This window comes from Natrix helvetica (genome assembly GCF_964273705.1).
Source record: "Natrix helvetica genome assembly, chromosome: 10".
In the NCBI taxonomy this organism is placed as follows: Eukaryota; Metazoa; Chordata; class Lepidosauria; order Squamata; family Natricidae; genus Natrix; species Natrix helvetica.
Genome location: NC_138561.1, coordinates 13,093,842 through 13,118,090, shown reverse-complemented (window position 1 = coordinate 13,118,090; position 24,249 = coordinate 13,093,842). Strand labels below are relative to the sequence as shown.

At 45.9% G+C, this 24,249-nt stretch overlaps 1 protein-coding gene across 1 annotated transcript; it reads left to right on the top strand.

The window, feature by feature from the left end:
* Positions 1-8,540: 8,540 nt before the first annotated feature.
* TPPP3 (tubulin polymerization promoting protein family member 3) lies at positions 8,541-22,823 on the top strand. Its single transcript, XM_081962930.1, has 4 exons — positions 8,541-8,689; positions 18,312-18,505; positions 21,281-21,434; positions 21,679-22,823. The coding sequence occupies exons 2-4, from the start codon at positions 18,318-18,320 to the stop codon at positions 21,865-21,867; spliced, it is 531 nt and encodes a 176-aa protein (XP_081819056.1). The 5' UTR covers positions 8,541-8,689; positions 18,312-18,317; the 3' UTR covers positions 21,868-22,823.
* Positions 22,824-24,249: the final 1,426 nt, after the last annotated feature.

Here is a 24,249-nt window from a genome sequence, read left to right as displayed (position 1 = left end):
CTCTCGGAGCAAAAGGATGAGCTCCCATCTTCTCCTTTGCAACAAGAAGAGAGAGTGCTATCCAGCAAGCCAAAAATTCTGGAATTTCTGCTTAACCTCTCTCCACCCTAATCCAAGGTAGCTGATTCACCAGAAGGGAGAAATCCCCAAAGTGCTATTCCTCCGATGTTGTAAAATGGCCTACAGCCTCTTTCCCAAGATCCCTTTTAGGTTGCAACGCATCTACATGGAGGTTTTTCATCTTTTCAAACTATGTTCCATCAGTCATCATGGGAAAGGCACAAAATACGTCGATGAAACCTACGCAGGTCGCATTGCAACCTTTACGTGATGTTCCATTGAGTCATTTCATGGCTCCTAAAGGCCATCTATCGGTTCACACTTTGGACAGAAATGACCCGCTGGTTTGAAAGAGGGGTGGTCAAAGAGGTCAACTACATTAAGATTAAACAGCCCTCTCTCAAGAGAGGGCGGAGGGAGATGACACTACCCTCCTCCTGTTTACAACAGAGTCCTTTCAGAAATTCCAAGAAGGTCCTACGCCTAGTTGCACTATTCAGGTGATCCCAAGGGCACAGATAAACCTCCAAGTGGCCTCAACGACTCTCAGAGAGAGTGCCAACAACCAGATGACCTTTCCATCTTCCACCACTCAGTCAGAACTGAAAAAGCTCCCTGGATGAGAAGTGAAACATCTTCAAGGAAAAAACAAAGTCCAGTTGCCTCTTGAAAAAAGCACCTTTGGGACAACTGTAACCTGGACGACTGAGAATCTTTATAGACATTTGTTGTTGTTGCTAAGTCGTGTCTGACCCATCACAACCCCAGGGACAACGTTCCTCCAGGCCTTTCTGTGCTCTACCATCCTCTGGAGTCCATTTAAGCTCAGGCCTACTGCTTCAGTGACTCCATCCAACTATCTCATTCTCTATTGTCCCCTTCTTCATTTTCCCTTGATTGTTCCCAGCATTCGGCTCTTCTCCAGTGAATCCTTCCTTCTCATTAGATGGCCAAAGTACTTGAGTTTCATCTTCAGGATCTGGCCTTCTAAAGAGCAGTCAGGGTTGATCTCCTCTAGGACAATCAGTTTGATCGCCTTGCGATCCAAAGGACTCGCAGGAGTCTTCTCCAGCACCAGAGTTCAAAGGCCTCCATTCTTTGGCGCTCAGCCTTTCTCATGGTCCAACTTTCACAGCCATACGTTGCGACTGGGAAAACCATTGCCTTGAACTATATGCACTTTTGTGGGCAGTGTTGCCATAGACATTTAGCAAGCCACATAGTTCATCAATCAAGGCAAAACTCACTTAACAGCTGCCTTGCTTGCCAATGGAAATTTGGGGGGAGGAAGGGCTCAATTGCGGTCATATGTGGAGGACTACACTGCAAGGTGTTTTTTTTCCAGGCTGAAAGAGACTCACCCTTACCTGAAGCTCCTTCAAGTTAAAAAAAAAAAACATAAAGAAAAACGTCTGTTCTGGATGCTTAAATGATCACACCTTGAATTTGTCAAGCCCTGTCCCAGGATTTTTTAAAAAATGTCCCCGGCCCAGCTGGGAAAAACAGACGCCGAAAGTCCCAGCGCAGAAGGAAACGGGGTGGAAAACAAACCCTTCTGTGTTTACAGAGAAACTGGGTGAAACCAAAGGGCCCGTGAAGGAGACGGCAAAGGGTTCCCCGAGCGAGGAAAAAGCCAGGAGCAATTAATTCCCTCCCAGTGCATGGGAAGCTCTCCGCTCTCATTCCACTGCTGGATGATTTGTTGATTGTCACACCATTTGCCTAACAACAGGGTCATGCCCCCAAACAAAACGTTTACACAGCAGCAGAGAGCTGGAAGGGAGAATGGCTGTGCGGAGAGCTTCGCGAACCTTCGTTCCAGCCTTGGTTACAAGGAAGCTGAGCCTTTGAAAACAGGGCAGGCGGCTTTAAGTATCCGTTCCACCCCAATTTTTGTTTCTCGCTAAATTCCCTCCCGTGGTTTCACTCAGGCGGCCTCGGCCACCGGTGGCAGCGTCTTCTTCTTCTTCTTCTTCTTCTTCTTCTTCTTCTTCTTCTTCTTCTTCTTCTTCTTCTTCTTCTTCTTCTTCTTCTTCTTCTTCTTCTTCTTCTTCTTCTTCTTCTTCTTCTTCTTCTTCTTCTTCTTCTTATTATTATTATTATTATTATTATTATTATTATTATTATTATTATTATTATTATTTTAAAGAGGCTTAATCTTCTTCAAAATAAGGACAGGCTTGCTTAACAGAATAACAGAGTTGGAAGGGACTTTGGAGGTTCAATAGTTCAATCAGAATAGAGCTGGAAGGGACCTTGGAGGTCTTCTAGTCCAACCCTCTGCTCAAGCAGGAGACCCTAGACCATTTCAAACAAGCGGCTGCCCAGACTTTTCTTTAAAAAACCTCCTCTGAAGCACCCACTTCTGGTGGCAAGCTGTTCCACTGGTTAATTGTCCCCACTGTTAGGAAGTTTTCCCTTTAGTTCCAGGTTGCTTCTCTCCTTGATTAGTTTGCATCGGTTGTTTCTTCTCGCCTTCTGCTGCTTTGGAAAATAAGTTGACCCCCTCTTTGTGGCAGCCCTTCAAATATTGGAAACCTGCTATCACACCACCCCTAGTCCTTCTTTTCACTAGATTGGCCCTACCCAATTCCTGCAACCGTTCTTCATATGTTTTTTTTGTCTCCGGGCCTTTAATCATCTTAGTAACTCTTCTCTGCATTTCCCCCAAAGTTTCAACATTTTTTTTTTTTGTAATGTAATGACCAAAACTGGATGAGGTATGCCAAGTGTGGTCTTCCTAAGGCTTTATGAAGCAGTACTAATGCTTCACAAGGGGACGCGGTAGCTCAGTGGCTAAGATGCTGAGCTTGTCGATCAGAAAGGTTGGCAGTTCGGCGGTTCGAATCCCTAGCGCCACGTAACAGAGTGAGCTCCCGTTACTTGTCCCAGCTTCTGCCAACCTAGCAGTTTGAAAGCATGTAAAAAATGCAAGTAGAAAAATAGGAACCACCTTTGGTGGGAAGGGAACAGTGTTCCATGCGCCTTTGGCGTTTAGTCATGCCGGCCACATGACCACAGAGACGTCTTCGGACAGCGCTGGCTCTTCGGCTTTGAAACGGAGATGAGCACCGCCCCCTAGAGCCAGGAACGACTAGCACATATGTGCGAGGGGAACCTTTACCTTTAATACTTCACGTGATCTTGATTCTATGCCTCTGTTTATACAACCAAGGATTGTATTAGCTTTTGTGGCTGCTGCCACAGACTACTGGCTCATGTTAAGTGTTTGCTTCGTGTCAAGGTCTTCTAGTCCAACCCTCTGCTTAAGCAGGAGAACCTACCCCATTTCAGACAAATGGCTGTCCAATCTCTTCTTCAAAGCCTCCCCTGATGGAGCACCCACAACTTGTGAAGGCAACTTCTGTTCCACTGGATATTGGTCTCACTGTTAAGAAAGGTATCCTTGGTTGCAAGAGCCAGGGGTGGCCGGCTGGGGGTTTGCAGGGGTTTGGGAGAAACCCAAATCTAGCTAAGATACTGCGCAAGTTTGATGAACCCCAAATCCCACTCCTAGCTGGCCCCGCCCACCCCACCCCTCCCAGGAATCCCCACATAGCCTGTTTTGGATGTAGGTAAGTGCAGGGCACAGGTGGAGGTTTGGAGAGGGTGAAAAACAGGCCTACCAGAAGTTTGGGAAGGCTTGGAAATGAACCTGGCCTCCAGAGGACCTCCAGAGCCTAGGGAGGCCATTTCCCCCCTCCTGGAGGCTCGAGAAAAACCTCTGGAGCCCAGGGAGGACAAAAACACTCACCACCACCCCGCCATGATGCAGGAGGCTGACTAGGCCACGCCCACCATGGCCACGCCCACCCAGCAAACGGGGAAGAAAACTCCTTGCTAAAATTTTTGAAGCCCACCCCTGCTTACGTCCAAAGGCAAATCACTTGTGTTGTTGTTGTTGTTTTCCTCTTTGACTTTTGTCAAAATCTTTTTCCAAAAGAATTTGGGAAGTTTAGCGTGAGAATCCCTGACCTCAACCTAAGGACCCGAAAGTATATGACAGAAAAGGACAAGTGATTTGAAGGGAGGAGGAGAAAAAAGGGAGTGTGAACATTTGTTAAGTAGCGACTTGCAGTAGTTCGGTGTCTAAAGATTGAACTTATTCCATGAGCATTTCTTGAATTTGTATGCAAACTGGAATTCGCTTAAGGCGCCAACTGCCTCCCGGAAGTTTGCAAAGCAATTTGCGCTCCAAGTTTGTGCAGATGAAAGGAAGCCTATTAGCGGTTATCTATCATTTGTAATATAATTAGGGTGAACACATTATATAACAATATAATCAGTTGCATTTTATTGCCTTGTTGTATATGTTCCTGTTATGTGGGAATGTTCTTAGTTCTGAAAAACCGTTTTTGTAACATGGAGAGAAAGAGCCCAGATGCTGGTATCAGTTTTCATTTCTTTGATTTAAAAAAAAAAAAATCAAAATAGCCTCGATCAAGAATTTAAAAGCATTGATGTTCCATAAATAAAAATAGCCTTGTTGGCCAACGAATCTGGCGATGTTATAGAAGCAGCTTCTGTTTGTAATTTTAACGCGTCTTCTCCTCTTGAGTGTTTATTCTCATGTTTTTAATGTAAACCACTCAGAATCGGTCCACTGCGGCAGGATAGAAATGTAATCGATCAGTCTTAATGCTTTGTAGCGTCCATAAAGTTCTGTTGTATTTATAATGGGTCAGGAATGTATCTGGAAGGTAAAGGCAGATATCTGGGTGGGTGGGGGACATTCCTGCTTACAGCACTGAAAGTACATATATATTTATATTATTGAAGGTTGCCTAGCATGTCTTTTCCTTCCTCCAGCTATCAGTTACAAGCATTTATATGTCCCAGGAGAGTCAGCTGCCAAGGCTGGCTAGCTTTGTTTGACTCCCTCCATAAATGCAAACTAGGCTTCTTTTGCAACAGATCACGTTTATTCATCCCTTTGCAGGAGGCATCTTTGTTTAACCCTGAGTGGGGGCGTGTGCCTAAGAGCAGTGGTCACCAACTGGTGGCCCGCCAGATAATTTTGGTGGTCCGCGGAAAAAATATTTGCATTTTTTATAAGGCACTAAATCAGGGGTCCTCAAACTACGGCCCCCGAGACAGATACATGCAATGAATGTTTGTGTTGCAGCAGAGAGTCTCCCCCTTCGGGGTCTTTTTGTGTGGGTCATAGTGGGGCAGAAATTCCAACTTGGGGTCTGCTTCAGCCTCCTGGTGTGGGACTTTGGGCGAAGGCTGGAGGGAAGCGCAGTTGGTGGCAAAGAGCCAGAGGGCCTTGTTCCAGTGGGACTGCATCATGGCCTAGAACTGGCTGACCATCTCAGCCTCCTGAGCCTCCAGGCACTGGTAAATGGCCTTGCACTCTTGCAGGTCTTCCCTCTGCTTGGAAAGCCTATGCTCGTAGTCCTCAGTGAGGTGCTTCTGCTGAGCCTCCTTCTCAGTCAGAATTTGAACTGAGTCAGCTGTTTTGCCAACTCTTTCTCGTGGTGGCTGCTTAGCTCCAACCGCTGCTTCCTGTTGGGGCCCTAAGGAGCCCGGGTGGGCAGACAAGGAGAGGCTGGGAGGGGAGGAGCGAGTAGAGGTTGGCGAGGCGCCTCTTGGTGTGAGTGACATTGAGTTGGCCACACCCACCCAGTCACATGCCCATCTAGCATTGCCCACCCACCCACCCACCCACCCAGTCACATGACCACTTAGCCACGCCCGCCCACCCAGTCATTAGGCTGATCATATTAGTGGTCCGTGGGATTTAAAATTATGAATTTAGTGGTTCCTGAGGTCCGAAAGGATGGTGACCTCTGCCTTAGAGCTTATCTAATCCAACTTCCCATCCAGTGTAGTTTTATACAAGACAATCTCTTGTCCGTTTGGCAGAGGGCTGCTCTGTCTTTCCTCCATCCCATCCAGTGGAAAAGCTTCGCCTGCCTTCTTCGCTGTTTAGGAAGGTTTTCCTGAGGTTTGAACAAAAGCTATGCGCCGGCCGATTTCAACCCAGTGATGCTAGTCCACTTTTGAAGCCGAAGTAGATAAATAATTGTACTCTACTGAATAGCCTCCAGATAGCTTCCCTTATTCGTTTTGAGATTACACGCATGAAGCTCTTGCCATTGATTTATCTTTGTGCGCATGTGGGTGAGCATGAGCAGGCAAAGCCACAGGGCTTAATGTTGGCCTTGCACAGCCTTTTCGCATGATCAGTTGAAGCCCAACTGCAGAACTCTGTGGAGCATCGCTAGAGAAGCAACCTGGAATTAAGGAGAAACTTCCTAACAGTGAGGGCAATTAACCAGTGCCTCCTGAAATCATGAGCACTTCAGGTTTTTAAGAAGAAACTGGACAGCCACTTATCTAGAATAGAATAGAATAGAATAGAATAGAATAGAATAGAATAGAATAACAGAGTTGGGAGAGACCTTAGAGGTCTTCTAGTCCAACCCCCTGCCTAGGAAGGAAAAACTACACCACTTCAGACAAATGGTTATCCAACATCTTCTTAACAACTTCCAGTGTTGGAGCATTCACAACTTCTGGAGGCAAGTTGTTCCACCGATTAATTGTTCTCACTGTCAGGGTATGTCTAGTTTGATGAAAAGAAGGACCAGGGGAGACATGACAGCAGTCTTCCAATATCTCAGAGGTTGCCACAAAGAAGAGGGAGTCAAACTCTTCTCCAAAGCATCTGAGGGTAGGACAAGAAACAATGGGTGGAAAGTAATCAAGGAGAGAAGCAACTTAGAACTGAGGAGAAGTTTCCTGAGAGTTAGAACAATTAATCAGTGGAACAACTTGCTTCCAGAAGTTGTGAATGCTGCAACAGTGGGAGTTTTTAAGAAGATGTTGGATAACCATTTGTATGAAATGGTGTAGGGTTTCCTGCCTAACCAGGAGGTTGGACTAGAAGACCTCCAAGATCCCTTCCAACTCTGTTATTCTATTCTATTCTAACCTGGGAAACGGATCAAGTCAACTACCAGGTATCCGGCATGAACAGTCAAACAGGGCTCAATCTGAATCTCCTTGTTGCCTCTTTCTCTTGGATCCCAGGGAGATAAAAGAAGGCTTGCAGGCACCACAGTGCAAGTGTGGGTTTTTTAACGGCTGGATGCGCCTTTGTCCTTTGCCAGGATAAATGCTTCACAAAGACAAGAGGTGAGCGCTTTCGTATTTCTTCCATTCTATGGAAAATCTATGTGGTCTAGGGAGGAGGACACCTAATCAATCAATAACTAGATGTAACATGTTCAGTCCTCCTGATCTCTCGTCTGCAGTCCACAGCCACAAGAAGCTGCTTCTGCCATTTCTCTCTCTCTCTCTCTCCTTCTCCTTGCTTGACAACAGCAGTCAAGCCAGGAATCCAAACCCCATATGCCACAGCACACAAAGCACACATTTAGTCCTTGGCATCCCTGCCCTTTCCTTTATTGAAAACTAAGTTGTTGAGGTGGATGGGAAAGATCAGTCAGTGTGGGAATTATCCCACTAGCAAGGGAAACTAGCAGACATCTCCAACTTGGTGCCGTCCCGTTGAGGTGATAGAAAGACCCACAGCCCAACCCATTGTGTCTGGAAAGGGTCCTATAGTGGGGGCAGCACAAGGAGGCGGGGTTGTTGAGGTGTAAAAGTCTACGGTGGAGTAATATAATGTAATGTAAGAATAGAATGGAATAGAACAGAATTCAGAATAGAATGGAATAGGATAGGATAGGATAGAATAGAATAGAATTCAGAATTTGAATAGAATAGAATAGAATAGGAGTAGTGTAGGAATAGGATAGGATAGGATAGAATATAATTCAGAATTCGAATAGAATAGTTTTTAGAAATAGAATAGAATTCAGAATAGAAGAGTAGAGTATGGATGGGATAGAAGAGAATTCAGAATTAGAATAGAATAGGAGTAGAGTAGGAATAGGATAGGATAGGATAGAATTCAGAATTCGAATAGAATAGATTTTAGAAATAGAATAGAATTCAGAATAGAATAAAATAGGAGTAGAGTAGGAATAGGATAGATTAGGATAGGATAGGATGGAATAGAATTCAGAATTAGAATAGAATAGAATTTAGAATTAGACTAGACTAAACTAGAATGCAGAATTCGAACAGAGCACAACAGGCCAACAGAGTTGGAAGGGACCTTTGATTGCACAGCCTCTGCCAAGCCTGCAGGAATTAAAGTCCCCTGCGCAGCCTGCCCAGAGCCTCGGATCCAAGGTTCAGCGGGCCAAACTGAGTCTGGGGAGGAGGGGAGGAGGGGGGTGCGCGAGGTCGCCTAGACGGATCTCTCCCGCTGCGCCTGCGCCTCTTCCATGATTCCCGCGGGGCCACATTCGTCCCTCTGGCCTTTCCCATAGACACCCCCCCCCCTCTTCGCTTGCAGTGGCACCACTGCCCGGAGCCCGGGGCTTTGGTCGAGCGGAGGGGCGGTGCCTCGCCCGGCCCTCCCCTCCCCGCACCCTCGCTGTTCTTCTGCTCTGCCTCCACCCTCTCCTCCCCCCCCAGCCTCTGTGTCACTCAGATCTCTATGGAGACGGGAATCAACAGCTGAGCCTCGCCCGGACGGCCGCGCAAGCCTTTCCCCCCCCAAAGCAGCGCGTTCTGCAAAAAGGCGCAGCGAGGTTGGAAGGCGAGCGGGGTAAGCAAGCGGGGGAAAGCGAGGTGGGGTAGGGACGATTCCCAGGACGGGGTGGGGTAGGGTGGGGGCGCACCGGGCTTGCAGTCAGCGTCCGTCTGCTTTCCCACCGGTGTCGCTGCACAAGCCGCAGCTGCAGCCACGCGCCCGGCTCCATCCCTCCGTGGTGTGCAGCTCCAGCTCCGCGCATCCCTTCTCCAAGCTGCCCTCTCCAAGGACCCTCCCTCTTACTCTCTGTCTGGCCGCGCTTCCTTGCGCATCAGCCCCCTTGGAATCTCAGCCATAGATGGCCATGGGCAGGGGAACCCTCCCCCCCCCCCAGCCCGACGCCCTCCAGATGCTCCGGACCACATCCCCCCCAACTCCATTGATTTTGGGTGAAGGACCCCTCGGGAGGGCGCCGGGTTGGAGACAGAGCGTCGAAGCTTCCCGTTCTTTTGCGGGTTGCAGCGAAGACAACTCGGTGACGTCATGTTTTGCTCTGCATGGATTTAATCTGGGATGCAGTCTTGTTTTTTCCACCAGGCTGTATTGTAAATAATGCATATCTATCTATCTATCTATCTATCTATCTATCTATCTATCTATCTATCTATCTATCTATCTATCATCTATTTTCTATCTATCTATCTATCTATCTATCTATCTATCTATCTATCTATCTATCTATCTATCTATCTATCTTCTATCCTATCTATCTGCCTATCTATCTATCTATCTATCTATCTATCTATCTATCTATCTATCTATCTATCTATCTATCTATCTCTATCCATCCATGCCTATTTTCTCTCTAATATATCTGTCTCTAATCTGTCTACTGTAGCTACCATCTGTCTCTGTCTTTATCTATCTATCTATCTATCTATCTATCTATCTATCTATCTATCTATCTATCTATCTATCTATCTATCTATCATATCTATCTATCTATCTATCTATCTATCTATCTATCTATCTATCTATCTATCTATCTATCTATCTATCTATCATCTACCTACCTACCTCCCTCCCTCCCTCTATCTCTTCTCTCCCTGCGATCCTGATCACCGTGATTCCCGTGCAGGTCTGCTCTTAAGGCATCTCTAGATCCCGAGAATGGGCTTGGCTGTATGGGTTCTCCGTTAGTGGCGGCTGGATGGCTCTTTCACTCCGTCCATCTGTCTGCTTATCCTAGTGGGTTGTTTAGGCGCGACGCCTAGGAACATCCTCTTTGGTCCTGCTGATGTTTATTCGCCTTTGTGGTTGTTAATAGGACTGGGGAGAAAGCAAAAAAAAAATCTCATCTAGAGATGCCCAGATTTTAATTGTAACAGTTGGAGATACGCAGAAGGGCAGCTTGGCCCAATCAAGCAGATGATTCTTATGCTTTTTGTTTGAGTAAACATTTGAAAATAGCTGGCTACCCTCTAAGGGGGCAAGTTAACCTTAGCTGAGCTTTGCCTAGAGATTTCCACTGATACGTTTTATAGTTACAACTTCAGAATCTTTTCATTCTGGATTTAGCAGTCTGTGTGAAGCGATCCTGCTTTGCACTCTGGTTTATTGCGAACTAACACAACTACCATAGGAAGACCAGTTGCAGAAGATTTGGCTACTCTAGAGAAAAGAAAGACTAGTCCAGGGGTGTCCAAACTTGGCAACTTTAAGACTTGTGGACTTCAACTCCCAGAATTCTGGGAGTTGAAGTCCACAAGTCTTAAAGTTGCCAAGTTTGGACACCCCTGCACTAGGAGGTCACAATAGCAGGATTCCAGGATTTGAGGGAGTGCCACAAAGAGGGGGGGGGCGGTGTCAACTTATTTTCCAAAGCACCAGAAGGCAGGACAAGAAACAATGGATGGAAACTAATCAAGGAGAGAAGCAACCTGGGATTAAAGGACAAACTTCATAGCAGTGAGGACAATTAACCAGTGGAAGAGCTTGCTGTCAGAAGTTTTGATTGTTCCATCACTGTAGGTTTTCAAGAAGAGACTGGGCACTTCAATCCGAGCAGGAGTGTGTCGAGCAAGAGATACTTCATTGATTGGGAGATGCTTCCAGTCCATAACATGCACTTCTGCTCCTTTTAATGAATGGGTCAGAGAGGAGGAAGAGACAGCTCTGTGTTGCAGCCCTCGGAGGTGAACAGGGCTGCGATTGTTTGGCCTGTTAGCCCCCCTGAGATACGTTTAAGTGTTTACGGGTAGCTTTGTTCCCATCACAGATCTAAGGCAGTAAATACGCATGAGCGGGGCAGATCTGTTCATATTCATTCTAGAAAAGCTCATTAAAAAAACATGAGGTCCTCTCGTGTATCCCAAGGGGGTTAACAACCAAAGATTTCAGGATGCTCCCCAGCCCATTGAAAGGGGGGAGTTTACTGGGTTGCAAATTTATAAAAGAGATGTCAAATACACACAAGTCAATGATCTCCCTACCATGGCCATTCCCAACATAATGTGCATTGCACCTTCGCTCTCCAGAATTACTGGTGGGAGGGAGGGAAAGAGAGAGAGAGAGGAGGGAGGGAGGAAGAGACAGGGAGGGGAGGGAGGAAGATAACAAAGGAAGGGAGGGAGGAAGAGAGAGGGGGGAGGCAGGGAGGAAGAGAGAGGGAGGGAGGGGAGGGAGGAAGAGAGAGAGAAGGGAGGGAGGGAGGAGGAGGGAGGGGGAGGAAGAAGGGAGGAAAGAAGAGAGAGAGAAAGCGGATAAGTATTTATTGTATAATTGTATATAGTTATAGTTATGGTTATGGTTCTGGGCATCCTACAGAAACATAAACATCGACAATCTAAAAAGTAAACACTCCCATGATTAAGCATAGAAAATCCTGGATTTAAAAAAAAGATGCTTTGAGTTCTTTTTTAGGTTTTAATGACATCATTATCTCTCATGTCAGTTTATTCTGCAGTATACAACTCAGCACACACAAATATCTATCTACAGAACTTAATAGCTTTGGAGAGGCCCAGGGAGTAAGGCAGTTCTGCAAAATGGGTAGAGCTGCATGCAGCTTCAACCAGAATGTACTTTTCCTTTTCTGCATATGCGCAAGTGGTGTTTTTTAGAGGCTGTTCTTCCCCCCTCCACCCACCCCGCTTTGCTTGTTAAAATGACATGAAGCTTATTTTAAGATGTAAATTACAGATGTGTTTCTTTCCCAAAAGTGAAAAAAGCATACTGCCATGGCATACTGCCATTTTTTGGGCAGTCTAGGGGACATTAAAAAAAATTGTATCTGAGGTTGGAGAATGACTAGCCCCCAAAATACAATTCCCATGTAAAAGCCAATGTGTTTGTTAATTCTTGTAGCTTGCCCAATTGAAAGGAAGCCAGTGGGCAGGTCACAGCAAGTTAGAATTGTAATACTGTACAACAGTTAAATAAAGCTAAATTTTAAAAAACAACAATAGCCACTATCAATCTTCCCTCAAGTTGGAGAAGTTAACTAGGGCTAAGTATCATTTGTTGCAACACATTTTAGAAGGCATTCAGAAGACCAACATTGCAGGTCAAAAATCAATCAATCAGTCAAAATCCATGTCAAAGATTGAACACTTTAGGGACCAGTTAACAAACTAGAATTTGAAACCACGATTCCACGCGTGTTTTTCAGCTTTAGTTTAATACTAACTACGGTTTGCTTTGATGAACTAAAGCCCAGCAATGTATTTATTTTGCAAATGCAAAATGATGCAGTTACAATTTTGCAAATACAATGAAAGGACTGCATAGTCGAAGGAGAAATGAATGCCAACAGAGGTACAAATGAAAGCCAATATTGAGCTCTTCTTAACTGTGGCTTGCCTGTGATCCATCTTTGGAATCTGAAACGTGGTTTGCATACTCCGTGACATGATAGTTAGTGCAAACATTGGGCTTGGCCTGATGTCTGAAATGAGCTAGCCTATTGGGTGGGGAAACCCTGTCACTGCATGTTTGTTTATGTATCCAAGAAAACAAGCAACTAGCCCAATGGTGTGAATTAGGCAATCTGCTGAAAGAATCCTGCTTGTATAATGAACACGGCTTGAGTCAATACCTTGAGCAATGGAGGAAAGGAAGAAGAGTTTGAAAGAAAGAGAATAACTAGGAGCCACCATCCACAATGTAGCTGATTTACTGTTTCTAGTGCAATCATCAGTCGGGGGATAGAATAGAATAGAAAATATAGAATGGAAATAGGATAGAGAATATGCAGAACAGAACAGAATAGAATAAAGAATATAGTAGAGAACACAGAATAGAATGGAATGGAGTGGAATGAAATAGACTGCAATAGAATATAGAGTAGAGTAGAATAGAAAAAAACAGAAAAGAATAGAAAAGAAAGTATAGAATAGGAATAGAATTATTTATTGGCCAAGTGTGATTGGACACACAAGGAATTTGTCTTTGGTGCAGATGCTCTCAGTGTATATAAAGAAAAGAAAATAAATAAATACATTCATCAAGACTCATAAGGTACAACATTTATTGATAGTCATAGGATACTAATAAGCAATCACATCATACTAGGAAACAATAAAACAATATAAATTGTAAAGATACAAGTCCTTCCATATTTAGGGAATTCATGCACCAACAGACATGCCCTACAAACTCATGCCTCAGCTCCTCTTCACACTTTATATGTTGCGTGTGAGCGAAGAGACTTTTTATCTTGCATCTTTATCATTTGTCTGTTTATTTTTTAGCTTGTCTGTTTTTGGAAACCACAGATTTTTTTTTTCATGGAAATGAAAAGTGCTCAAGCATGCATTTGAACACGCATTCAAACATGCATTCCGAACGGCACATTGAAATAAAAATCCAAACATTTTTGACTGGGAGATGCCCAGGATTGGTTAGAAGATGGGTGGCTCTGTCAATTTTAAATAATCAATCAATCCATGCCCCCACCCACCCCCATCGCCAGAGTCTGCGCGCGTAAAGAGACGCCAGAGGTCTTTATGAAATCTAGGTCTGGGATCTGTAACTGAGTTTGGCTGAGCCAGAATTCGTGCGGCGTTTATCTCCCTAAGTGTGCAGTGGAGCCGTTCCTCATCTGCTGCCTTTGTGCCCGGTTGTGTGTGTGTGTGTGTGTGTGTGTGTGTGTGTGTGAATGTCTTGATTCATCCGTGTCCGTCTTTCACAATCTTCTCTCTCCCCAACCTTGGAGCCGGTGGGGAAGCAGAGATAAGAATGAACGCATCAACACTCCTCCTGTCACACACATCCGCACATGTCTCTTTTTGCAGAGTTCAGGACAACCCCCATCCTCCCTGCTTGCAACAGCATCCAAAGATCACAACCCACCCATAGCAACCATCACCGGGCAACACAAACTCTGGCCACACCGACAGCCAAACGCACACGTCTGTTTTTGTTTAATGTCAGGGCTTGTAACTATGGTCTTGGATCTGGCAAAAGCCCAAGTTGGCTGGTGCCCTAACAGGGGAAAAGCAGGGTTACTAAGGGCATAGGGCTCAGGAGGAGCTATGGGCAGCGTAACCCAGAGCGGAGGTATTGCTGATTTCTTGCAAGGGAACTAGTACCTTGGATAACCTTCCTTCCTGATTCCCTCTGGCTCTACAGTTGGGCTGAGGGAGGCAGCAGATCCGGGGTATGAACCTGTTCCTTATATAATGCCTTTTCTTCCTGCCAAAAGTTTTATTTTTAAGCTCACTTAGATCATTGGGCTCGCTTTGGGTAACCGGCAAGAATTGGGGGTGAGGGGAGACCCCTTGCTATGCCACTCCCAGTTGCCCAAAGTCTCAGGGGAGCCAGAGAAGAGAGCTTCGCCCAGGACTCAGCGAGAAAACAGTCCTTTACCTAACCTGACCCTGGGCGTAACTCTTGAGTGGACTTTGCCCGTCCCTCTTGGAGAGGCTGACACCTGCTTGCTCAGCTTATAGGATGACTGTCGCTGCAAGAGAATTCCTGACATCCAACCTGGGGGCCAGAAGCGAGAATGAAATCACTCGTGTGGCAGTGAAACATGACAGAAGAAGGCCCGGCTCTTGGGGGTGCTCAGGCCAAAGTGGCAACCCTGGAATTCTTTCTGGGTCTTTCGTTTTGGTAGCAGAGGTGGCCCATGGAGACCCTGGGAGGCTTTTCTCCTGAGCCCAGAGAGGAAAGGTTAATGCTTTGTTCTGCTAATGGTTTCTGCCTCCATCAGAGTCATCTGCCTCTCCATGATTAAGTCAAGCAGAAAAGCCATCAGTGCGCTGGAAGAATAGAGGATGGTGGTTATGTGTGTGTGTATAAAAGTGGATCGGTTTATCAGTGCACTGAGTTCTATCTATCTATCTATCTATCTATCTATCTATCTATCTATCTATCATCTATCTATCTATCTATCTATCTATCTATCTATCTATCATCTATCTATCTATCTATCTATCTATCATCATCATCATCATCTATCTATCTATCTATCTATCTATGTATCAATCTATCTATCTATAAATCATCTGTCTGTCTGTCTATCTCTATCTCTCTATCTCTTCTGTCTCCGCGATTCTGATGGCTGTGATTCCTATGCAGGTCTGATTTTAAGGCATCTCTCTCCCTCTCGTTCTCTCATTCTCTCTCTCTCTTTCCCTTTCTCTCTTTCTCCCTCTCTCTCTTTCCTTCTCTCTCTTTCTCTCTCTCTCCCTTTCCCTCTCTTCCCCCCTCTCTCTTTCTCTCTCTCTTTCTCTCTCTTTCTCTCTCTCCTTCCCCCCTCTCTCTTTCCCTCTCTCTCTCCTTCTCTCTCTCTTTCCTTCACTCTCTTTCTCTCTCTCTTTCTCTTTCTTTCTCTCTCTCTCTGTCTCTCTCTCTATATATATCTTTTTTGCTCTTTTGCTCTCTCTCTCTTTCTCTCTCTCTCTCTTTCCCTCTCTCTCTCTCCCCTATCTATCCATCCATCCATCTCTCTCTCTCTCTCCCTCTATCTATCTCTCTATCCACACACACAGAGCTCTCAAATCAGCACCAGATGTGGCTCTTCAGTCAAGATTTCAAAGTAGCTTTTGCATCATAATGAAAATATCCGAGAACCATCCATTCATTATTATATGGTGGTTTTCCTACATAGAATAGAAACACAAACGTTTGAGGCTTACACAATTTTTGACTTGGCTGAAGCCATTGAGCCAACGGCGTGGCAAATGTTGCAGCCCTCACACCCAACACAATTTCTATGTAGAGGCATTCCAGGTTGCCTCCTTTTCAGTCCAATGTGAGGTTTTTTTTTTTTTTACAATGTTGTTTTTGTATTGTTTATGATTTTTACCGTATCTTACTTCTTTTGCCTAATTATAGGTTATAAACATTATAGGTTATGTTTTTATTTTAATTGGTACTTAAAGAAGTGACGCTGCCGAGAAAGGGAAGCAGAAGGAAAAATAAATAAACAGAAAAGAGGTTCACAAGCTTTATAAAACTGAATGAAATGGAATAACAATTTTGAGATAACATGCCTTTTGCCCGATGCATTTAAGTACCTTCTGCCATATAAAAGCTTTAAACCATTGCTAAAAACAGGCTAATGTGCAATTATAGAAGATGATCATTGGTTTGATATAAATTATAAATCAAAATAGGGGTTACTGTCTAAAAATATATTTAGCAAATCTAAATCGAAGTGTTATGCTCTGATGTTAGAAGAAACCCAAACGTTATATACGGAATTAATTTTATAATTAAAAATTGGTTTCAAAATTCAAACGGATGGTGATTTTGGACAGCAGAGCATATAGCCCCAAGTTAATTTGCCACTCTTCTGTAGAAGAAATCCTCTGCAATTTGCAACAAGAAGCAGCCTTTCAATCTAGTAGTACCGTAGAACATTTTTGAATAATTTCTGCCTTGTTGTGCTTATTACTCATTCTGTTTCTGATTGCTCTTTATATAACAACTTGGAACAGAACTGTGTTTCTTGCTTCGAGCTTCGACGGTGGAAATGAGAAGGAAGCAGAACTAGGCTAAACTCGAAGAATAACTTCCTAACAAAACCAGAACGTTAATTCGAATGACAAGACAGATAGCCTAAAGCTGTTTTGGTGAACCCTATGGCACACCGAGTTTTCTCTGCGGGCACTTGGGGGTAGAGGGGAGCTGGTGCAGGGTTGCTGCGTGGGGGATGTCATGTGCACATTGCATTATGGGTGTGAGCACGTGTGCGAACGCACGCTTTTGGCACATGGCAATAAAAATGTTAACCATCACTGTCCTAAGGTGATGGGGATTCTTTTTAATGGCGATGCGTAAGGCGTGGGACCAGCAGCCTTCTGCCAGGAATTCAGGATTTACATTAAATAAAACCACTAAATAATATTTCTCTGGCTCTGATAAGAAACTGTGTTCTGTTGTCTAAGATGGATTAACGTTGGGCGTTTTCATATGCGCAAAACCTCCAATTGTCCATCCGATACTGTTTTGGGCACCGGGATTTAGCCTGATCCAATAGAATTATCGTATAATTAGAAATCCCTCCAGCTATCCTTAGATAATATTTCTGAGATCCTCAAGCCAACAGTTTATTTGTTATCATAACTAATAATTAGCTATTTGCGTAACTAATTATTCAAACGCACACCGTTTCTGTTGAGCTGGATTTCAGTGAAATAAATTGCAATCGCTGCAGATAGCCAAAAATAAAAATAAAATCCAGATATCTACCATGAATTGCTCTGGGAAGATCCACCTAAGGAGGATTGTAACCTTCTGCTAATTTGAAGGTTTCATAATTCCCTCCGGACCCCCACTGTTGACCTCTGAAATGAAACAAATAAAGGATTGACTAATGGGCTTTTAGCATGATGCCTCTGGATTCCATTCCCTCAAACATTTTGCAGAAGAGCAGTTACATAAACTGGTTTGAAGAAAGCCTCCGAGAGAAGGGAGGAGGTAACATCAGAGGGGTTTTAGGAAATCTGCATCCAGTCTAGGCCTCCTGGAGATCTTGGATTACAACTTGCACATTATCCTCGGCCCCAGTGGACAAAATATTTTCTTCTTAATTGTCTTGGGTTCCTGTAGATTAGAAGAAATGTCTGTGTTTTGATATTGTTCCCGTTTAACTTTTCAATCATTATATAAGTAAAGGTAAAGGTTCCCCTCGCATATGCGTGCTAATCGTTTCCAACGCAGTGGCTCAGTGGCTAAGACGCTGAGCTTGTCGATCAGAAAGATTGGCAGTTCGGCGGTTCGAATCCCTAGCAACGCATTACGGAGTGAGCTCCCATTACTTGTCCCAGCTTCTAGCAGTTTGAAAGCATGTAAAAATGCAAGTAGAAATCCAAGTAGACCTTTGGTGGGAAGGTAACAGCGTTCTGTGCGCCTTTGGCCTTTAGTCATGCCGGCCGCGTGACCACGGAGATGTCTTTGGACAGCGCTGGCTCTTTGGCTTTGAAACGGAGATGAGCACCGCCCGCTAAAGTTGGGAACGACTTGCACATATGTACGAGGGGAACCTTTCCTTTAAGTCTTAACGCAACATAACCTGTGACTCAAGATTGCTTTATCCTGGCCTTTAAGCCCAAGTGGGGTGGAACCGAAGTCCATAACCACCTGGAGATCATTGGGTTGCGTCTCTCTCCCAACATTCTGGATGTTAGTTCATATCCCCTATCTGCAATCTGGATCTCAACCTGGGCCTGTTGCTGTGTTTTGAAAGGGCACCATGGCAGAGAGCACAGACATGGAATCCTTGCAGGAAAGCTTCCGGAAATTCGCCATCTATGGAGACACCAAAGCGACGGGGCAGGAAATGAATGGCAAGAACTGGGCCAAGCTGTGTAAAGATTGTAAGGTGATCGATGGAAAAGGTGTGACCGGCACAGAGGTGGACATTGTCTTCAGCAAGGTGAAGTAAGTGTTGGCTTCTTTTTTTTTTTGAAAAGTTTATTTTTATTTTTTATTATAGCTATACATTCACATAGTTATTATTCTTTTTTACATTCCTCGTTCTTATACATTTATCATTCCATTCACAGGGTTATAAACATACCATTTGGGTTGTTTTGTTTACCATCCCTCGCCTGTTTTGACACCACCTTCTTTTCCCTTTCTTTTCCCCTTTTCTCCCTTTTCTACTTTCCTCCTTCCTCTTTCCTTTCCCTTCCTTCTTCCTTTACCTCTCCCTTACTCCTCTCTTCTCCTTCCTACCCTCTCTCCTTCTCCCTTCCATGTTCCTCTCCTCACCTCTTATCTTCCTTCCCTCCTCTTCCTCTCCTCTCCTCCTCTCTTCCTCTCTTTTTTTTTATTGTTGTAGGTGTCGCTTCCAGCTCTTAATTTTTATTTTCATGGGGTGGTATTTCTACAGACCCAAAAATAGTTAAATATAAGTGTTGGCTTCTTGACGGGGCTTCGTTTGTGAAATGGAGGAGCTCTGAAATAGGACCGGCCCGCGGTACCTCTGCCAGCGAAAATGGAGCTCGGGAAGAGTGCGGCCAAGACCCTCCCGAGCTCCGTTTTCTCTGGCAGAGGGTTGCGGGAACCCATTGCAGCCAAAAGCAGGGTTCGGAAGGGCCACGTGTGGCTCTCTTGAGCTCCATTTTCACTGGCAGAGGGTTGCAGGAGGCACCGGGAGCAACAAAGGTCCTAACTGGACCCCCCCGTTCAATTCTGGAACTGACCGGAAGTCTGGTCTCCCCACCATAGAGTCTCCTCCTAGCGTGGCATCCTCTGTCCTCCACCTGTCCTAATTGAAAGCCCTATCAATTGTGGAGCCGACCGGAAAACCCACTCCTTGCCATAGAGTCTCTTCCTGGCGCGCCATGCTTTGGCATGGTCCTCTCAAAATTATAGCGCCGACTGGCGACAGGGAGCCGCAACAGAGGGATAAAAGTGCCACATGCAGCTCCAAAGCCACAGGTTGCTGACCCCTTGTCTTGGCAGTTGCCAGGGGCCAACAGTGACTTGAAGGCACACAAGCAAACCTTCGGACCACAGCCACCAACTCTTGCTAAGTTTTCTCGGGGCGGCAAAAACATGGCTCTTTAAAAAAGCATTTGGAGGATGTTGAGCTCAGGCCAGTCCCTTCTGGGTGTCCCTGAGCCTGTTTGTGAGATGATAGGATTGTGTATTGTTTGAAGGTTTTGATGATTGTCCGTGACTCTCCGGAGCCTACAGCCATTGTGCAGCGTAGTAATTCCGATAAATACAAATAGATCTCTGTCACACACACACACACACACACACACACACACACACACAAACACACACATGCAAACCTCACCCAGTTTCCCTGGCTGAATGCCAGCTTGCACTTGGCACAGCTGAGGACCACATCTGTGCTTCTGAGAAGACCAAATTGTTCCGATTTGATCCAAAGTCTTGGCAGAATGTCTTTTTGCTACTACTCCTTTGGCTCAGCCCCAATGCTTGTTTCTAGAGGTTAAGTCCTTAGTTCTGGCAGAAAATGTAGCTTAGTCTGCTGGCCTTGTTTGTTTGTGAAGGAAAGGCCTTGATTACAGAAACAAATGGTTTAATTGGAGGGAGGAGAGAGAGGGATACAGAGAGAGGTGTGTGTGTGAGAGAAAGAGGTGAGAGGAGAGAGAGCAAAAAAAGAGCGAGAGAGAGAGAGAGAGAGAGAGAGAGAAAGAGAGAGAGGGGGGAAAGAGAGAGAGGGGGGAAAGAGAGAGGGAAAGAGAGAGGGAAAGAAGGAAAGAGGGAGAGAGAGAAGGAGAGAGAGAGAGCAAAAAAGAGCGCGAGAGAGAGAGGGAAAGAGAGGGGGGAAGAGAAAGAGAGAGAGAAGGAGAGAGGGGGGAAAAGAGAGAGAGGGAAAGAGAGAGAGGGAAAGAAGGAAAGAGGGAGAGAGAAAGAGAAAGAGAGAGAGAAGGAGAGAGAGAGCAAAAAAGAGCAAGAGAGAGAGAGAGGGAAAGAGGGAGAGAGAAAGAGAAAGAGAAGGAGAGCGAGCGAGCAAAAAAGAGCGAGAGAGAGAGAGAGAAAGAGAGGGGGGAAAGAGTGTGAGAGAGAGGGAAAGAAGAAAAGCGGGAGGGAGAAGGAGAGAGAGAGAGAGATGCCTTAAAAGCAGACCTGTATAGGAATCACAGCCATCAGAGAGTGGCAGGCCAAAGATCCTAAAAGGAATATGACTGCAGGCCTGACATTGGCTTTGTGGAAGGTGATTTTATGAAGCTTGGCTGCTCTCTTTTGTTTTATTCGACGTTATGCCTTTTATGGCTTTTATCTATTCGATTGTAACCCAGCCAGAGTCTTTTATGTGAAATGGGCATAAATCAAATCAATAAAGAGGATTTTGAAGGGAGATCCTCCTGAGAGTTCTCCTGCCTCCAAAGAGAAATCGGTCACACTCCCAAGATACTATTTATATGCAAAGAAACTGGACCACAGGTTATAAAACACACGTCTCCAAAATAAAGAAGCAAACAAGTAGCATCCCTCCCCCCTCCCTCCCCCCTTGCCTTGAAGCCTACAGAAGATGATTGCAATTTCTGAGGAGTCACTAGAGATTAAGCCCCCCCCCCATAAAGCAGCCCAACCCCTTTCTTTGGATAAATGAAAACCCCATTTATTCTTTCTGCTGGGTCTGGGCATAAAAGGGCGGAGGGCAACCAACCAGAAGGGGGTCTTCTTTCCCTGTGAGTGGTTTGCGAGCTCTTTGTTCCCATCGTCTTACAGAGCAAAATCCTCCCGGGTCATCAGTTACGAGGAGTTCAAGAGGGCCTTGGAAGAACTGGCGCCGAAGCGGTTTAAGGATAAAAGTGGCGAGGAGGCTTTCAGCTCCATCTGCCAACTGGTGGCAGGCAAAGAACCAACCAACGTGGGCATCACCGTGAGTGTTGCTCCTGGGAGAAAGGGAGGGAGGGAGGGAGGGAGGGAGGGAAAGGGAGAGAAGGAGATCTATGCCATCCCATTTAGGCCCCTTTTTCGCCAAAAGCACGTGCGCGGAAGGCTGAGCGCGCACATTCACATTTGCAAAGCAGTAGGGAAGGTAAGTGAACGTCACCCCTGGTGATGGCGGTTGGGCGTTGGTCAACGATGGATCCTGAGCTCCGCCTTGTCTTTGTGATTCCCAGAAAGCCAAGAGTGTAGGGGCTGTGGAGCGGCTGACGGATACCTCCAAGTACACTGGATCCCACAAGGAGCGCTTTGACGAGACCGGGAAGGGCAAAGGAAAGAGCGGGCGGGAGAACATCGTAGACAACAGCGGCTACGTATCGTCCTACAAGAACGCCGGCACCTACGACGCCAAAGTGAAGAAATAAAGCGCCGCTGTCACAGCCTGTGCCAAAGAAGGGGGCGCCACAGTGACATGCCCCTTGTATTGGGGGTGGGGTGGGGTTTTTTTTTAAGCTGGGCCTGCTCTCGGGTTCTGAGTTGCAAAACGGAAGAGCTGCTGCTGTTCTCCATCTTGGCCTGGCCTTTTGCTTCCCATAACCTCCCCCCCCCCCAGGGTTGCATCTCTAACACCCCCCTTGTTTCAGATTTCTATCCCGGGCTTCTCCTCACCCTCAACAGCTTCTCAGGCTTCCCACCCACTCGCTCAGGGGAATCTTCAAGACTAAATATGGCTCTTGCTTAGGTTAGAACGTCCGCTTCTCGCGTAGCAGCTGTTAAAGGCGCCAGGGGTGTGTGAGGGAAACCGAGTGGCTGCCTTCTTCCCCACAACTCACCGACCTCTGAGAAGGCCTCGACCACCTTGTCCGCCTGCGCCCGTGCTCAAATCCCCTCACCTAGCCTGTAACCTGCCCTGACCATTTGGGTTGGACTGCAGCTCCCATTGTTCGTAGCCAGTTGTGCAGTGGCGGGATTCAATTTTTTTTTACTACCGGTTCTGTGGGCGTGGCTTTGTGGGCACGGCAGGGGAAGGATACCGCAAAATCCCCATTCCCTCTCCACCCCACTAACCTGATTTCCAGCTCCGTTCTCCTGTTCAGGGCAACAAAAGAAGATAAGCCGGGAGGCAGCAGGGGCGGGGCCAGCCTATTTGCCGGTTCTCCGAACTACTCAAAATTTCCTTTACCGGTTCTCCAGAACCTGTCAGAGCTGGCTGAATACCACCTCTGCAGTCGTGGCCCTCTTGTCTGGCATAATGGGAGTTGTAGTTCCGCACCTCTGAGGTGTGACTGGTCGGGGAATCCTATCCTCTGGCATCATTTCACCGCTTTCGAGCTTTATAAGTCAAGCTGTATATGAATAAAGCACTACTAAATTACCAGAAGTGGCTGTCTTGTAGATCCTGTTCATCCCACACATCACTGGGGGCTGATGTCTCTCTCTCTCTCTGTTGCTGAAGCATGCTTGGTTACACTAAACCATGGTTTGTTCAGCCATGTTTTTCCAATGAGCTCCTGTTGGCTGGGATAAGGGAATATATGTTGCAATGCTTGTCGTGAAACCACTATATCAACTCAAAAGGACAAAGTCTGGGAGCCTCACTGCATAATTTATAAAATTATGTACAATAATTGTGTATGATAAATGCACAAGGGAGGAATCAGTAGGGCTTAGAGAAGAGAGGGAGTGACCAGCCATTTAGCAAGCTCTTCTGTACCAAAACACAAAAGGAGGCTGAATTTGCAGCCCACCCCCCAAAAAAACTTAATGCAAGAATTAGCCTTTGGCAATTGCAGCTGGGCATGGCTCTTGATTTTTTTTTGCACAAAGGACCACGGGGAAAGCTTTTTAAATTGCACGTGAAACAAGGACGATAACCAAGGGATCAATTTTCATGGGTTGTTAGAAAGCAGGGAGGTACAGAGGGAGAAGAAGGACTGGCAGACAAGAGCGCCCTCTACTGGTCAATAAACAAAGGTTATGATTGATGTATCGGTTCACACCCAGTGAAATTCAAAAATTTTTACTACCGGTTCTGTGGGCATGGTTTGGTGGGCGTGGTGTGGCCTGGTGGGTGTGGCTCGGTGGGCATGGCAGGGGGAGGATACTGCAAAATCTCCATTGCCACCCCACTCTGAGGCCAGCCAAAGGTGGCATTTGCCAGTTCTCTGAACTACTCAAAATTTCCGCTACCGGTTCTCCAGAACCGGTCAGAACCTGCTGGATTTCAGCCCTGGTTGGAAGGTCTTCTAGTCCATACCCTGCGCAGGCAAGAAGCCCTATACCATTTCAGATAAATTGTCCAATCTCTTCTTAAAAACTTCCAGTGTTGGGGCATTCACAACTTCTGGAGGCAAGCTGTTCCACTGATGAACTGTTCTCACTGTCAGGAAATTTCTCCTTAGTTCTAGGTTGCTTCTCTCCTCGATTCGTTCCCATCTGTTGCTTCTTGTCCTACCTTCAGGTGCTTTGGAGAGTAGGTTGACCCCCTTGTCTTAAACACTGGAACACTTCTAGAGAGTGCGCAGTTAATAGTTCTAGCCGGATGAATTTGGGGAAAGAGAACTCACCTTCTCACCTGTATCTTCTATGCAAGATGAGCATGTTGAGATTCTGGAATGACTCAAGAAGTCAGGTAAATGCAGAATCAGGAAGATAATACAGGTAGTCTTCGACTTACAGCCAGGGGTGGGCTTCAACATTTTTAGCAAGGGGTTCTCTGCCTGGTGGCTGGGAGGGCGTGGCCATGGTGGGCATGGCCATGGTGGGCGTGGCCTAGTCGCCCTCCCGCACCACATGGGGGGGGGCGT

What these genes read in the sequence shown, in the direction of transcription:
- TPPP3 (XM_081962930.1), top strand. Translation starts at nt 18,318, where the DNA reads ATGGCAGAGAGCACAGACATGGAATCCTTGCAGGAAAGCTTCCGGAAA. An exon ending in ATTGTCTTCAGCAAGGTGAA is followed by an intron (nt 18,506 to 21,280) that starts GTAAGTGTTGGC and finishes ATCGTCTTACAG; the next exon opens with AGCAAAATCCTCCCGGGTCA. An exon ending in CAACCAACGTGGGCATCACC is followed by an intron (nt 21,435 to 21,678) that starts GTGAGTGTTGCT and finishes TGTGATTCCCAG; the next exon opens with AAAGCCAAGAGTGTAGGGGC.